We start from the raw sequence: 17,548 nt of genomic DNA on the forward strand, positions 1-17,548 counted from the left end.
CACGCTTTGACACTTTTGTCATCGATCGTAAGAGCCGAACAACACAGACCTTAACAAGTTGGCTTCGTCGATTTTTCCGCACTTAGATCAACCGCACAGTACCGTGATTTTCGACGCCGCGTGAGAAAACAGTATCAGTGCGTGGAACAGCTGTTTCCGTGCAAAGCGGCTTGTTGACGTTTTACCGCCGTCTGCGAACCCCCGCGGCAGCAAAAGTTACCCACTAGCAAATTTAATAGCCTAACTTCTTGCGCTTCTTGTTTTTCTTGATATTTTTGACCTTTAAACATATTTTGTTTTTGCAAAATAAAATAATAATTATTTTTATCGTTGTACATTTCTTTACTCTTTCAGCAAAAATTTAGCAGACGGTCCCTCGTCGTGCAGACAAATGCTTCGGGGCGCCGCTCTGCTGTAATTGGCTGATTCCTCGTTGCGTCAATTTTGCGTCAACCGTCGACGTCACATCGTTTCGTCATTTTGACGTCACTGTCAATAACTTTTGACAGAATTTTGACAAAGTTCCGTAATACGGTCCCTGCTAATAGAATTCCAACGACACGGTAGTTTTACGGCGTGATTAGTGCACGTCTCGTCCATCATTGACAAAAGGCTGTTCAGGCTTTGAAAAATTACACAATGTTTACGCTAAGCTGTGCAAACAGCACACCTTAGAGGGAACATAGTAGCAGCAGCCTCTTGACGCTTTCGCTTGCAACGTTCTCGTTGCTGGGCGGCCCGCCCTACACGCACTTCGCGGTCTCGCATACCGCCGAGAATATACTCTGGCTTCGCAGCCCGCAGCGCCAAGCAGTGCGAACTTGCCTTCGGTCATGCCGCGCGGCCAAGAGCGGACGCTGCGAACTTCTTTTTTTTTTCACTACGTTATACCCTTTCTCGTCAGTGGTTAGGGCGCTCAGCTAATGAGCCGGTGTTCCCGGGTTCGAACCCGGCCGCGGCGGCCGCGTTTCGATGGAGGCGAAACACAAAAGGCGTCCGTGTGCTGTGCAATGTCAGGGAACGTTAAAGATCCCCAAGTGGTCGAAATCATTCCGGAGACCTCCACTACACCTCTTTCTCTCTTGCTTCTTTAACTCTTGCCTTCTTCCCTTCCCTTACGGCGAGGTTTAGGTGTCCACTGAGATGTGAGGGTTACTGCCTATTTCCTTTCCTCAAAAAACCACTAAGGCCACTGTGGTAAGGCGCTGGATGATAAAAATTAATTCAATGAAACACATCTTTTTCCCTTTATTTTTTAAGTTCCACTTTCCTCCCTTTCCTTACGGCGCGGTTCAGGTGTCCGCCGAGATATGGGACAGATACTGAGCCATTTTCTTTCCTCAAAAACCAATTTATTTATTCCATCTTGCCGCATAATCTTCTTAGAGCATGTGGGTGGACCACCTATAGCCCGGCAGCTCACTGGTTAAGGCCGATTCACTCGACGGTCCGTTCGCCCGCGGCCCGCGCACTACGTGTTCATGTGTCAGCACTTTGAGAGGCGCGCTGTCGGCCGCCATCCATCCATCCATCCATCCGTCCGTCCGTCCGTCCGTCCGTCCGTCCGTCCGTCCACACACACACACACACACACACACACACACACACACACACACACACACACACACACACACACACACACACACACACACACACACACACACACACACACACACACACACACACACACACACACACACACACACACACACACACACACACACACACACACACACACACACACACACACACACACACACACACACACACACACACACACACACACACACACACACACACACACATACATACATACATACATACATACATACATACATACATACATACATACAGTTGAGCGGTGCTGGCGCCTTGAGGTTCCGCTGCTCCAGCTCGATTCTCGCTTTGGTGGCGTGAATTGAATTCAAAACTGTAAAGAAATTTCTTGCTTGAAATTAAAATCAGTAGTGTGCCAGTCTGAAAACTTTGTATGAAATTATCTTGTGTAAAGCAGTTAATGATATGGACTCGTTCGAGCAGCACTCGGAGCCCATTCACGTTTCGCTTCCTCGCTCAGTTCCTGTTTGATTCGATTTACTCATAGATCTAAGCATAGTAAATGTAAGTGGGGGTCCTGGTACCATTTTCCGCTCGAAATGGTAGAAGATTGCCGCACCGGAAATTTTTTGCTTCACTCTCATCGGCCGCCGCGGTGGCTCAGTGGTTATGGTGCTCGGGTGCTGACCGGAAAGACGCGGGTTCGATCCCGGCCGCGGCGGTCGAATTTCTATGGAGTCGAAATTCTAGGGGCTCGTGTGCTGTGCGATGTCAGTGCACGTTAAAGGGCATAATTTTCATTAAGCTCCTTTCTACAGGAGGCTAAATGGCCCTTGAAAGACTCACGTGTGCAGGGGTCAGCGTTCAGCCAAGTATACTTCCGAAACTCACAATGAGGTGAAAAAATATGAGGAAATCATCATCTCAGATGTCTGGACTGTCCTGTACTCCCACAGTTTAAAACACAATGAAAAATTTCAGAACTTTATTAGACACCATATGCCCAGTGCAAACAATTACTGCATGTTCAAGATATAATCAGTATCACTGCGCGATAACAGCGGTTTTCGATGCAACCTAAACAGCAAATGTAGCAAAAAATGTGGCACATCGGAAAATATAAATGACAATTTCGGATAAAAGGAATTTTCTAGGTGGCTTCCGAGGTGGCTTTCTAGGTCTCTCTGGCCGCGTGAGATACTTGGCACAGTTCAGAAATAAGGTAGGAACTGCCTCTCTGTAAAGCACGGGCCTCTTTTCCGCGTCAAGTTGCACTCTTCCATCGAGCTCCGCGTAATATGCTCGGGATATCGCGTCCTCTGCAAAATGCTTGGCGCAGACATGGTCAGTGGGCACTAATTTCCGGTCTGCCCTAGGAATCGCACAGCGCCTCTTCTCCGAACGTTGTCGGAAGGAGCTTTGAATAATGTAACACGCTACGCGCATGTCCAGTAGCCCGAATTGCAGTTGGGCACGAAGCACTTTCTTCCCATTGCGCAGAACTCGTCACATGTGGGCTACTCTGCCGACGATAGCCAAACATACGGTGTTGCTGCAAAATAAAAGAACGCGTTTAAAACAGCATAGAAGTGCAGCCGCACACTCAGAAATGTGGCAGAAACACATGCACAGTGCCGCGCCACGCCGGACCGAGCCGCCGAGCGTGGGCCCGCCTTTCGCAGCACCCTCTAAGTTAGCGACCGGTTGCCATGGCAACACCCCTTCCATCCCCCGAACATATTGTGGCCGCGAGCAGGCAGCGCGCTCGCGCGCGGCGGGAGGAGAGTGTCAACACCTCAGTATATTATTCTTACACCGTGCTTCCGACGGGCACTGTATTAATCGGCGAGAGGGGGAAAGAGGCTCCTGGCGCCGTAGGCGTCTAGCTGAACAGTATGTATGTATGTATGTATGTATGTATGTGTGTGTGTGTGTGTGTGTGTGTGTGTGTGTGTGTGTGTGTGTGTGTGTGTGTGTGTGTGTGTGTGTGTGTGTGTGTGTGTATGTATGTATGTATGTATGTATGTATGTATGTATGTATGTATGTATGTATGTATGTATGTATTTGAATAGCCTGCGAGCAGCAGTCAGGCCATCCGCTTATTTTTTTTGGTGCAGGACGGCTTTTAATGTCTTTCTTTGTCCTTTGTGGCCTTTGTCCAGCAACATAAGGGGTTTTGTTGCGGAAGCAACACTACATTAGGTGTGAGTGATTTCACGGAACCCCGGAGAGCCATAACTGCCCATGCCCGAGGAGCGAGTGAGGTCAGAGCAGCGCGGAGCCGCCGCCGGCACCTCCGCTGCGCGGGTGACTCAGAGGTGCCGTCGCCCCTGCGCCAGCAGTGCATTCTCCAGGAGGAGTGACGTCACAAGGGTGCACAGCTGCGGCGCTGGGGCCCCCGCCGACTCCACCGCTACGCGGGCGACTCAAAGGTGCCGCTGCCGCTGCGATTGTCTCGCCGTTGCTTCCGCAATTCTACTCGAGATGGTCATTGGTAAACCATAGCCAATTTTTTAAGCTAAGGAATCCATCCAATGGCTACACGGAAATAAAATCTGAATCTGAATCCCAACTATTCGGTATAGACGCGAGCACACGCAAATCAGTGGACCGAGTGGGCCGAGAAATTTGGTAGAAAACTATAGACCAGTGTCTCTAACAAGTATAGCTAGCAAGACAATGGAGCATGTAATTTATAGTTCTATCATGTCGCACCAAGCTACACATATATTACTTAGCCCTACTCAGCACGGATTTCGCCAAGGTTTGTCCTGCTCTACACAGGTGGTTGAGTTTACATATGATATCGCAGTTGCTAACAATAAACAGAAAGTTATTGATTGTATTTTTTTTACTTCCAGAAGGCATTTATGTTGTTGCACATGATCTCCTTGCTTCTAAATTACGCAGCCATGATCTTCTTTGTATCAACTTGTCTTTTTTTCTTTCTTATGTATGCCACTACCAAACTGCCTCTGTAGGGTGCGTCGGCCTCGTCAAGCCTCACTCATCACTGGCTTTTTGCCGGTGCACCCAACATCCATGTTGAATAAAGTATTGATTGATTGATTGGTTGATTGATTGAATGAAAAAGTCATTGTATGGATTTCTGAATACCTATCCCTACGGCAGCAGTGTGTAGTTGTTGGTAGTCGCTCCTCGAACTTTGGTCCTGTAGCTTCGGGCGTCCCCCAGGGCTCTGTTCTGGGCGGCTTCTTTTTTTGTTATATATAAATGATATTAATGCTGATGTTACTTCTTTGTTTAGAATGTTCGCAGACGACCGCGTGATTTATAGATTTATAGGTAGTTGACTTGATGTGCAAAGCCTGCAAGATGACTTAGATAAGATAGCCGTGTGGTGTAATAATTGGGACATGACTTTGAATACTAAAAAGTGTATACACGTCACCTTTTCGAGGAAGTGCTCCCACCCTTCTTATATATACACTGTAAACCATGCGGCCTTGAAAAACAACAGAATTATAAATACTTAGGCGTTTATCTTACTGCTGACCTCAGGTGGTCAAAGCATGTTAATACGTAGTAAAGAAAGCTACTGGTATATTAGGTTTGCTAAGCAATTTCAGCCACTTTCTACAGCATCTCAAAGAACAGCTATATTTTACTCGTATCCGCACGGTACTGGAATATGCATCAGTGTGCTGAGGCCCGCACACACAAGAACTTATTGATAAATTGGAAAAAAATTCAAAATAGGGCAGTTCACTTTGTGCTTCGAAATCATGCCAGGACACTCAGTATCTCAGAAAGCAACATAAATCTTCAGTGGAAAGAACTTAAAATTCGAAGAAATCTCAGGTTAAAATTTTTACATAACATTTCCTATTCCAAGACTGGTATAGACGGAACCAAATATCTGAAGCCGCTTTTCTACGTCTCGAAGCGAAGGGACCACAGTTTAAAGCTTTATGAATTCCATTTTGAAGGTGACGTACTCCGTTGTTGTTTTTTTTGTGCGAACAGTTTGCGAATAAAATGCTTTGCCGCCACTTATTGTTAATATTTTACCTAATGAAGCCTTTTATTGCGAAAGCAATACTACGCTAGGTTTTGAGCCCTCAGCGTGGTCCCGGCGGTAACCACGTTTGACCTTTAGACGACCCACGTAGTGACGTCACACCGAGCGGAGGAAAAACTGGAGACCAGCTCGGCTGTCGGCGCGGTCCCAGGGTAACCACGCCGCGCCGCGTACCTGTGCTGCGCGCCGCAGCCGCAGAGAAGGCGCTCGCTGTGGTGACGTCACACCAAGCGGAGAGAAAACTGGAGACCAGCCCGGCTCGTCGCCGCAGTCCCAGGGTAACCACGCCGCTGCTGTTTCTCTCTCTCCTTCACTTCCTCTCTCCGAGAGAAGATTACGTGTGGATGTGTGTTATTGCGAAAGCAATACTACGCTATGTTTTGAGCCTTCAGCGTGGTCCCGGCGGTAGTCACGTTTGACCTTTAGACGGCCTCCAGTTTGATGACGCGTGGAGGCGCTCGCGTTTGTGACGTCATACCGAGGTGAAATCTGAGCTACCAAGTCGGTTTATCGGCGGTGGTGGTGGTGGTGAAAAACTTTTATACTCAAAGAGAGTTTAAGGGTCAGGAAACCCTGCTGCATGGTTGGTATCCTTAGTCCGGGACACCGCACGACGAGCCCCGTCTCGCAGCCGCTTTAATAGAGCCCTTTGGGACTCCAGTGTGGAGCAGTTGAGGAGGGCAGTCTCCCATGCCTCTCGGGTGGGGGTGGGGGAAGGGGGAAGGCGAGGATTCTTAGTACATGCCCACACCATGTGAAAGATATCGCAGATCTCTCCACAGTGCGGGCAGCGCCCATCTGTGTTCGGATCCAAGTGTTTTGCTATGGCAAGGCAGAGAAGAGTTCCTGTCTGCAGGCGCCGCAGAGTTCGCTCCTCCGGCCGGGTAGATACGGTGGCTGTCGCAATAATGAATTAGGATTTCGCGGAACCGCAGAAGCGGTTTATGAGCTTCTGAGCCAGGAGAGCTAGGATGAGGAGCCCGGTGTGCGGTTTCAGCGGTAGCCACGGAGCGCCGCAGATCCCAGGCAGTAAGAGAGGGAACTACGTTCATTTCGAGGAAAGGAAAGGCGTCTTACCAACACTCTGATTTAGTGTACATTCAATAACACTGAGCTAATTCCGGCGTTCATTGGTGCGCTCTGACATAGACAGCGTTGTAGTCTGCGTTGATTTGGAGGAAAGGAAATGCTGGTTTAGTTGGCTGGTTTATTGGGGTTTAACGTCCCAAAGCGACTGAGGCTATGAGAGACGCCGTAGTGAAGGGCTCCGGAAATTTCGACCACCTGGGGCTCTTTAACGTGCACTGACATCGCACAGCACACGGGCCTCTAGGATTTCGCCTTCAAGAAATTCAGCCGCCGCGGCCGGGATCGAACCCGCGTCTTTTGCGTCACCAGCCGAGCGCCGTAACCACTGAGCCGCCGCGGAGGGGGAGGAAAGGAAAGGCGCCTTACCAACTCTGTGGTTTAGCGAACACCTCAATAGCACTTTAAGCTAATGCCGGCGTTCCGTGCAGCACTCAGGCTTTCGCCTTTCACTACTTTAGTCGCTAAAGTTGCTCGTAATTTGCTTTCGCAACCTTCCGGGCTTAACCAAGCTAAGCCTCTGCAAATTTTTTCACGCGTTAAGTGGATTATTTGTCTGTGAATGTGAAATTACCCTCCTGCTGTAATGCCGAAAGGCGATGCAGGTACCAAATAAATAAATAAAATAACCTCTTCAGTGCACGCAACTCGCCGAAAAGCAAAAGTTTGTTGGGACACAGCACCGAGGGTAACTGGGTTTTCTAAATTCTACAAACCCATATAGAATTACGGAAGGTGGGCTATACGCCGCTGAGTAAATAAGGAGACAAATATTAATATGTTAATTAATCAGTATTAACAGCCTAATAGTCTGCACGTCTTGACTGTATTCTGACTAGCGACACCACTGATACTGTTATGCCTGAAAAAGCGCTTTTTTCACTCAGAAAACCTATCTATAAAAATCGCAGAACATCTAAAGTGAAACAGCAGGTATAAAATGCTTGCCGGATAGCGTGTTTATTCGTTTACGTGTGCTGACGCTGACAAATGAATAAAGCGATCGCTTCTCCGTTTCGAAAAGGGCAGAAATCGTGGTGGCTTTTTATTTTTACAATTTCAGTTAGTCTTAAAAGAAAATAGGATGAACGTTGGTGGTAGATGTGCATGCAGCCACATAGATTGAAAATAAAATTGTGTGCTGAGGCAGGTGGGGTGCCTATAAGAGAAATATAACGCAGTACCGGCACTTTCAACCAAGCACGCTCAATTGGTCTGATTTTGTCACCAACGGCTGGAGAATGAGAAGATAGCAGTTTTGTTCACATTTCACAGAAGATTGTATCTTTCAAAATTCGAACACAATCGTAACGTAACAACAATGGCGCTGTCCGTCGCTAAGCCTGAGCGAACAAAACAAGAGAAAAATCGCGAAATCAGTACTACAGTGACGCATACAGAGTAAACAAAAACAACAGTAGTCACTGCCTGATGTTCACGCACGCGGTAATGTTGACCAGGTCCTGCGCCTCACACTGGAATGCGGCGCCAAAGTCCGCGCTGCGCCTCAGAGGCTCGTTCACCAGAAACCTGGAGTCCCTGTCTGCGCTACACTGGAAGTAGGCATAGCGAGCGTAAAAGAACTGCGCCTTGGACATCCGGTAGAGGCTCCAGATTATCCTCATGTCCAGCCAGTCCGTCGCTGTCGGAGAGCTCGAGGAAGGAACGACGCTCCCCGAAGCCGCCACAGCGGCGGCAATTTGCACGGCTACAGTGGATTCCAAGAGATCGTCGGCTAGCCCCTTATATGCCGTCAGGGACTCCAGGACGCACTCCCTACGTGTGAAAATCTAGTTAAGATACGATGAAATGGCATTTTTTGGCTTAGTCTGCCAGCAACAAGACTTTAAAAGGCATACCAACGACAACTTCTTCGTGTTATTGTTCTTATACAAACTGAGTCTGCGGCTCTTTTGATAATGCCAGAAATATCTCAGTAGTGCTAATCAGTCTGCTGTCGAGCGCGAAAAGAAATGGGACCTGTAGTATGTGGAAGTTTGTCCGTGAGCAAAGGACGCATTCATCGCGGACAAAAAATACATTTAAATATCTTCAGTGCAGTCAATTTAAACACGTGTCATCCTTACCGAAAAGGAGAAGTTGCCAATGTTTTGGAGTGTACGACGGTGTACAAGAGATTCCGGAATCAACGCAAAAAAATTGGTGTCGACGGAGAAATTTGACTTGCGAAATCGGCTGCTAATTGTGGCAGCAGTATTTTGATTTGATTTTTTGTCTTGCGTAGCTTTCAAAAGCTCCGCTTTCAGTTCAAATGGTCGCCTTGAAAATAGAACGCGGTACACTATTGATAGAAGCCAACTTGAATTGGTTCTCAATATCCCTTTAAAGGCGGTAATAGCGCGCACGCATGATACATTAAAAATGTTTCGCAGTTTCCTTATAAAAATGATCTATAGATTGTGTGAGGAGTTCTTATAGATTCTACTGTCATCAAATGGTTTATTGTGGTTTATAGTCAATAAGCACTCAGGCTGTGAGGGACTCCTTAGTGAAGGCCTTCGGAAATTTCGACCACCTGAGTGCTTTAAGTTGCCCTGACATAGAACAGTACGCGGGCCTCTAGAATTTCGCCTCCGTCGAAATTCGACCACCGCGGCAGGGATCGAACCCGCACCTTCGGGTTAGCAGCCGAGGGCCATAACCACTGAGCCATCGCAATGGACGTTTTCTTTCGAAAATTAACGATCTCCGTTTATCCACCTAAGTATAAAAAAAAATCCCAGTTTCCTTTTGTCCACACAAAGGCTGTAGACTGTCTTTCGACTAGTCTATGAAATTCCTCATTTCGTTTTGTCTGTGAACATTTGTCATCATCATCATCAGCCTGACAGCAAGTGCCTCTCCTGTATCTATCGGATTGTCCCTGCCCTCTGCCAGCAGCTTAACCCCATCCGCCCACCTAACTTTCTGCCGCCTTCTTCTTGCGTGGATTCTTGGATGGATTCTTGCATGCAAGAATCCACCTGTTTTGTGTGCTTATTTGTAATCTCAAATCATTCCTCGCCATCTGTAGCGTACCGCGCGAGTAGCCGCCGATTTCGGTCCAGAACAGAAACGTGCGGTAGTTTTCCGTTACTCGTTTCCGTTAATCGCTCTGCAAATATCATCTTTGTTTTCGACTCGTCATGATGTCGTCGTGTGCAGGAAAAAAACGAAGCACCGAACGCCGAAAATTTTTTATGCGTACGTTCCACTTTCTATGTCTTCTCGCCGAAAAGTTCGCACAGAGTGGGAAATAAGACGGCACTCCCCGGTAAGCGTGATGGTTCGAATAGTTTGGCGCTCGAAAAAAAAAAGAAGACCGCTACCACAGTCACGTTTTCCGATTTCTTCCATCCAGGTTTTCAGAAATTTCTTTTTTAATCACTAATGCAATGTCCCATGGTCGTGCTGTGATCATGGGTTTATTTTGCTGGCGGGCCGTTATTGAGAATCGAACTTCTCGTAGAGTTCAGGAGTGCAAACTGCTGGGCTAGTTGGTTCATATTGCATAGAAAGGGAACCAGCGAAAATAGACGCAAGACAAGAACAAAGGAGGCACACACCACAACGCTCGTAGAGCTTTCGGCATTATCTCCAGCTGATGTTACGTTGCTGTAGTTTATGCTTGCCTTCCACGAGTAAGCCATTCGGCTAACACTACAGAGCGCTCGAACGGCTGACAGTTGACAGTGCCTCTCTCATGATGGCCGTGCGTCAAAGCGACGGTGCACGCGGAATTGGGCCGACATAATTGAGGACAACAGGCTGTGAGGTGATTACGAGGATAACATAATTTGCACATTAGTAGAGTTGACATTTCCAGCCTTCGCCTTTGTCTCGTTTCCGCAACATAGCCCTCATGAGCGAAGGAGTGAAGCATCGGTCTCGTTCTTGCGAAGAATCAAGGCGTTTTCGAAAGCTTTGCTCACACGGCGCTGAACGAGCGCGCTGTAGCCACGTGTATGTCTGACTCGCTTTTAGATATGGCAACGCTTTTCTTATTCGTGCATCATGTTAATGCCGGAAGTCCGTAGTGAACAGTTCGTGCTCTACAGAGAAGATTTCACAGGGCCTGTCCCCTTTCAAGGATCGGAGCACCGCATCGTGCGCAGCAAAGCTTTGAAAACGCTTCTTTTATACCAGGCATAAGAATAAGATTTACTTTGAATATTCCAATTTTATAGATCTTTATTAAAGTGTTATATGTACGTCACTTAGATTTGGTCATATATGCTAAAACCATTGGCGATTGGCTTCTTAGAATGAGGTTTGTGATGCAATAACCGCATAAGGGCATCATCATAGAATATCATACAATTTTTATGATATATCATACAGTTTGTATGATATTCTATGCCATCTCTATGATGACTATAATTTTGCAGAAATGAATGACATTTATATGACAATTTTTTATGATTTGTATGATAAGTCTATGATATTTGTATGACATACTGTATGTTTTTATTGCATCATACAACTTTTTTCAGCAGGCAAGGAATGCCTAGCGTGCAGAGGTGTATAATATGCACTCGCAGAGGAAGTTTCAGTTATACCTTATTAAAATATTTTTTTCTTTGCGCAGTAAGTAGCTTCAAGACGTCCAATATGATCCACAGCAGTGTAGCCACAGCGTGATGGAATGATTGTGAGGAAACTAACAAACGCTTTTCATTTTGATGCGACAGCATTAAAATCCTCAACTGTCTGGAAGAGAGTGACGTTACCAGATCGGCGAATGCCCATTACCTGATTAACCGAAGGGAAATGACGTCACCATACCGAAAGTGACGTCATTTCTGGTAAATGCATCAAAAGATGCTAATGCTCTCGCACTGCAAACACATAACGGAGATCGGTTTCCCTGTGAAATTTTCATTGAATAAAGAAGTGCATTTCTTACCATTGCATTTGCCCGGTCTGAGTAACTGTCAAATAAAAACTCGAAATGATCGTGTGAGCACGTACAGCGTGATTTTTTTGTAAAGTTTGCGGGTTTTTATTTTAAAAACTGCGAGAGATGTCCCGGTACGCTCTCTACAGGTGGATTGTGCAACAATGCGGACATTTGACTCCAAGTGAACTAGAATTATCGCTTCAACATTTTGATTTTGCCTTTCAGGGGTAATATTATACTGCGGCGTTGAAGACCGCAAACATCGAAGGTGAGCCTGCAGTTTTTGAATCATCGGCAATGTGGTCCGAAGTATCGAACATGAAATTTGCTCATTTTAAAGTTCGTTCTTTTGGCTTTCCCGCGTTGTATATTTGTTAAATGGCGTCGCTGCACTCTTTATCTTCGACGAGAGCACGCTAACTGCTTCTACGTCATAAAATACACAAAGGGCTTCTCTATATGCAGTACGAGAAATGCAAGCGACAATATTTTATAAGCGTGTAATAAATGAAAGCTCTATCGACGAGCTTTCAAATGCGTATTGTTCCCGTTTGATATTTCGAACACATTAGCCATTAACAAGAGTTAAAAAGCTTGGTGCACCTTCAATGTTGACTCCCGTCAATTTAATAATATACGTTCCCACCCTAAAATAAAAAATAGGCACGTTTTTGTTAATTTATATAAGTTCCGACACTTACATTAAAAATGGGTACGTTTATCGTTAATTTTGCACAATTCATAGTATAATTGTAGAGCTTTATCACCTGCATCATGTCTGTCTTGCTGTACAACTACCTGCACAGATCACATCGAAGTATCGCTCACAGTTTCAAATAAGAACTTTAGTGCCAAAATATCGTCCGGTATATTGAACATGTTATCTTTGACAGCTCTGTGCGGACGAATGTTGTTCCGTGGCTACAGACGACTTCCTTCTAGAGGCCTAATAGGCCCAGGTTTATTACTTAAAGTACAAGGCCATATTTCTATAGTGTGTCTATAGACAATCTATAGATTCGCGTCCATGAGACCTCCATTAGACTTACCCATTGATAAGAGTCTGCTCAAATTATGGGGGCGTAAGTGTATAGCATGTTTACATTATAGATCTCTGCATTAGATTCAAGTAGACTACTACTGTTTATTGAAAAAGCCTGCAGAATGCGTTAGTTCAAAATGCCACAGATTTTATATAGACTGTATAAAGGACTTGTCTATAAACAGCATGCAGTCTTAATGTGCTGAAGTATATATAAAACCAAATGAATCTCTCAGAAAACTTTTTTAAGGATTCGGTCGGCCTTGCTTTTGTATAATGTTTGTTCTCTAAAGCTAAAAACAGTACATAAAGCTCTTTCGGTAAATGTTCTCCGCTATTGATCAGGCTCCGCCTGACATTAGGTTTGCGGAAGGTAAAGCGCATTAATATGCAGGCCCTCGGCACCACAGGACAATGTTATAACTTAAAAATTTTATGCGTAGTTTGTCATTGAAACTCAGTAAGTATGGTGCCGTCTGGCTGGAGGTAAAAGCTACTAGGAATCTAAAAAAAAATACTGTTCAAATTTCATTCATAGTCTGGAATGGACTAGCATAGCTTAAAATGCCATAACGATTTTTGTGCTAGGTGGCGTCTACTGGTGCTGAAGTAGCACAAGTTCGCCATGATCAGTCAGGTGTGCTCGTGCCCCCAGCGTAAGAAGATTCTATGCGAGGGTTGGTTATTCACTCTCGCTACAGCTATGAATTGCTTTTTCTGACAAGAAATGTGGTAGTCACCTGTACGACTTGATAGCAGCAAGCGTCTGGGAGTTCCAGTGATTGTGCAGCATGACGCTGCTCCATATCAGGCTCGCCATGTCGCTCGCAATCACGGGTGCGTCGGCGAGCAGAGGATCTTTGCTGTTGGCCGCAAGCGTACTGTACGCCGTTGGTGGCACGTAGAGGCGCGTCTCGTTGTAGCGCTGCATGCGATAGCTCCCGTCATCATCATGCTCGGGGGAGGGTATGCCTCGCCGTAGCTTCTCCAGCTTGACTTCGAACTCGAAGCTCAGCGCCCGGAAGTAGTTGCGCACGAAGCCGTGAGGGGGCATGTCGGGCACAGCCACTTGCCCAAGGACGAGATCGCCGGGAAGCAGGACGGACATGTTGCCGAGGAGAGCGTCCAAGTGCGCCGTCTGGTTGCCGGCTGCCACGATTCTACGGAGCGGCGCGTAGTTCGCCGCGGCCTCTCGGGTCGCCTCGAAGATGGCGCGCATTCGGCGGTCCTTGGCGGGACTCGTGAGGGCCGCAACGTACGTGGCGTGCCACAGTTCGTCGTACTTGTAGCCGTGGGCGTCGCATATACTCCACGTGCGCGGCGTCGGAGAGTCCAGCACTCTGTCCTCTTGGATGCGGCTCATTGCGTCCATCACGACAGTCGTCAGCATGTAGACCAGCGACAGGGGTTGATTCGAGACGTTCCAGAGGATACGGGTTTCATCGAGCAGGCTTTCCTTGGAGATCGCGTATGTGGACGTCGATAAATGAAAGGAGGGGAAGAACTCTTTTAAAATGGCTTCCAACAATGACATGTTCACTTTCCCTAAGGCGCCAAGAACTTCTTCCATCGCCAATTGCTTGGTCTCCCTCTCTTCGTCGACATCTGGCAGCAGTTTCTCCAAGGCGGAAAAGTCGTCCCTAGTATAGTTGGTGTGCAGGCGTGCGTTGACGGCCGAGAGCGCGACGGGGAAACAGTCGTCCTCGCAGAAATTCTCGTAGTTTTCGCTACGAAGGTATATTCGTTCGAAAAGGGTGAATGATCGGTGGAAATAAATGATGAAGAAAAAATTGAACTGGTAACGATGCTGTGTGAACAGGGCGAAGCGAAGCATTTCGGCGTGTCCCATAGCTTTGTCTGCTTTTACCTCGTCGAGAAAAACAGAGGCGATCTCTCTTAGGCGCCTTTCACGCTGCCATATCTCGTTCAGGCAAGACGTGTAGAAGCCGTGAAGAGCGGCGGCTGCTGGTGATCCATAGCGGTCGCTTCCTCTGATGATATTACCCTTGATCTTGTTCTGTGAGGCAATCGAGAAATTCGAAGTTGTACCATAATAGCTCGAATTGTTCCATCGAGTTCGAAAAATTCAAGAGGAACCTCCTCAGCCATTTGGTTTTTTGTACCGCTCAAGAAAGCGGTCCTGTCGCAGTCGTTTTTCGATTAGCAAAGCAAGAAAGTTGCCTTTTCATTGAGAAACCCGGTGTTCAACAAACTGTTCGCCGTTTACCGACAGGGCGGTTGAATTCCGACGTCGAGCACACCGCCGCAAAACCGCACTTCATGACTGGGTCAGACTTCTATGATGACATCAGCTCAGCCTTTTTCTTCTCATTTTTAATCCTTTTTATTCATTGCACTTAGTCGCTTATACATAACGTGAAGAGATCACCTTAAGACACAGAGTATCTTCTGCTTTTAGAGCCGCTTATTCTCAGAAAAAGTTTGAGAGACGCAGCTGCGGAAGTTTCAAGCCTCGAGTGCAGTCACGAATGATACACCCATTGTTCGAGAGCCCGCGAAATAAAAATGGTCTACACTAAGCAACATATTAGAAAAAAATAAATGCATCAAAACTACAAAGGGACTACAATATGCCCGGACATATTAAAGTCTGAAGTTTTAGAAGTCAATGCATGATGCGCAAACTTTCCTCTATAGTCTTGATCAGAACACTGTAAACGTATCGGGTACAAGAAAAGAAGACAGTTATCGCAATGGTTTTAAAGGGAAACATATCGGGTGCAAGATAAGAGGGCAGTAATTGCAAAGGTTTTAACCTCACTTGAACAGGTACTAGTCTTGTTAAGCACGTTGTTAAATTTTACACTGACGGCATAAGCGTTGTGTCCAAACTTGCCCGTATGGGCCCCCATGACAAGTGGCACTGCCCGTTTCGAACCTTTAAATAGTTATATTTGGGGAGGATTCAATGCGGGAGGTGAAAGGGTATAGGGGGCGGTAGTCCATGCTAAATGCTGTTGTGTTGACGAGAAAGGTCCAAGAGATACATGGTTCGAATGGACCCCCTTCCCCCCCTTGCCTCCCCCTCAAGCTCTTCCTTTGAGGTAAATCTACGTGTATAGTTTTAGTGCACAGAAAGCCCGAACTTGTAGGAGCCACTTGCGAGAGGCGCACTGCTGCGCGACCTATTCTCCAGGCTGCTTCTTCTCAACGTGTGCATGGAACATCCAGTAGCGCCCTCGTTTCCGCTTCCCCCTTTAATGAGGGAGGAAGTGAGGCCGATACTCCTCTTTCCTTTGAAATACCCAGTAATGGACAAGGGCAAGGGGATACCGATGCCATAAGAAAAAATTGGCTGAAGGCTTAGCTTGGTTAAGCCTGGAAGATTGCGAAAGCAATACCCTTGGCTGCGCCTTGGTTCGGCTGGTGTTGTCGCCATTGTTACCCTTGGTTAAACGTATGGCTATACATTGTTTCGCTTGGCTGCATAATATGCACGTCGTTTAGCCAAACGTTCTTCCCGCTCTTCATGTGTTTCTTCAGCGCGCCGGCGTTTCCTGGCTACTGCATTTCGTTACAGCTTTGCCTTATACACATCATCCGACATACCGAGGTAGCTCCACCACGGCAACTGGGAGCAACCGAGCTGCTCCCCCACCTTTATCCCTGACGTCATAGCAACGCGCGCCCTCTCACGGCAGCTGCGCAGTGCGCCGTGGCAGCTCCGCCGCGCCCATGCTAACCGCGCGAGCTGCGGCCCTGTCTCTCTCGGTCTGGCGTGACTACACCACAGGGGTCAGCTAAACGTCAATGGTAGAAGCGCCACGACCACGCTAGTGGCTCGAAAGTGAGAGCAATATTGTTTTCGCAATACAAGAAAATGTTTGTCGGCGTAGGGCTCACCAGTATGTCCCGGCTGACGCTTTCATGGATGAAGCCTTGCTTGATGGCGTTGTAGCAGACGTACTCGAAGAAGTCGTTGCAGGGTAAAGCACTTCGGCTGATGACGGCGAACAGCTGGGCGGCTTCGTCAGGGCAGCAGAAAGGCGCGTTAGTGGCGTTCACGCTGGCAATCCAGGAATGTTGCGTGAGGAGCACCCAGAGTAGTGCGCCAGTGGCCACCACCACGAAGGACAGCAAACACGCGGTGCAAACGACGGCGCCGGCCACCTTGTTTCGCTCGAACCGTAGGGTTGAGGGTCGAGTAGCAGGCGAGCGGCCGAAAATGGACGATCCTGCGCCAACGTTCGGACTCTGCGGTTCCATCATCTCCGTCTTCTTCGTCTTCTGCTTCATCCTTCCTACCTGTACGTCAGAACGAAATCAGGTTTGGCAGGGGATCTAAGAAAAGGTCACTATTTATTCATTAATTTACCCTCAGGGACCAAGGGAATTACAGAAGAGAGGGGGGGGGGGTGAAAAATTGAAAGTAAACACAATACAGCACGAAATTAACACAAAACTAAATGGTCATTATAGAATAAATGTTAACGACTGCGCAACAAGATATAAAATGCAAAGTCAAAACAGCAGCAACACACAAAAAAGAAACCTGTTGAAGTAGAGTGGTGCTACAAACTGGAAACTGTTCGGCATGGCGGCCACAGCTGTTCCTAGTTTAAAGCAGTGGAAACTGCACCGGATTATAGCACTGTCAAACATCACCCCACGAGGGCATTTTTATTAATGCGAAAGCATTGCATGTCCCATTCGCACAAACGGCGGCGTCCGTCGTCGTACATGGAACGAAATTCCTTAGTGACGTCACCATTCTCTCGCATGACGTCAGCAGTAAACCATAAGGCTGTGATATTTACAGGAAAAAATATATTGCCGAACACGTAGGGAATAGAACAATGTACACCTACAGATAGCGAGGTAAGCACGTAATCCATAGGCCACAGAGAGAGAGAGAGAAAGAGACTCTTTAATGAAGAGCAGAGAATTTAGCCGGCGTTT

General features: G+C 47.1%; 1 protein-coding gene across 1 annotated transcript; it reads right to left on the bottom strand.

The window, feature by feature from the left end:
- Positions 1 to 8,107: 8,107 nt before the first annotated feature.
- On the bottom strand, positions 8,108 to 16,894 carry LOC149361902 (uncharacterized). Its single transcript, XM_089568177.1, has 3 exons — positions 16,493 to 16,894; positions 13,369 to 14,645; positions 8,108 to 8,462 (listed from the first exon to the last, which is right to left on the bottom strand). The coding sequence occupies exons 1-3, from the start codon at positions 16,883 to 16,885 to the stop codon at positions 8,108 to 8,110; spliced, it is 2,025 nt and encodes a 674-aa protein (XP_089424303.1). The 5' UTR covers positions 16,886 to 16,894.
- Positions 16,895 to 17,548: the final 654 nt, after the last annotated feature.

Source organism: Amblyomma mixtum, chromosome 2 (assembly GCF_055824585.1).
Source record: "Amblyomma mixtum isolate Tamu chromosome 2, ASM5582458v1, whole genome shotgun sequence".
NCBI classification, from domain to species: Eukaryota; Metazoa; Arthropoda; class Arachnida; order Ixodida; family Ixodidae; genus Amblyomma; species Amblyomma mixtum.

What these genes read in the sequence shown, in the direction of transcription:
- LOC149361902 (XM_089568177.1), bottom strand. Translation starts at nt 16,885, where the DNA reads ATGAAGCAGAAGACGAAGAAGACGGAGATGATGGAACCGCAGAGTCCG. An exon ending in GCGTCAGCCGGGACATACTG is followed by an intron (nt 14,646 to 16,492) that starts GTGAGCCCTACG and finishes ATTGCCTCACAG; the next exon opens with AACAAGATCAAGGGTAATAT. An exon ending in GCTGCTATCAAGTCGTACAG is followed by an intron (nt 8,463 to 13,368) that starts GTGACTACCACA and finishes TTTCACACGTAG; the next exon opens with GGAGTGCGTCCTGGAGTCCC.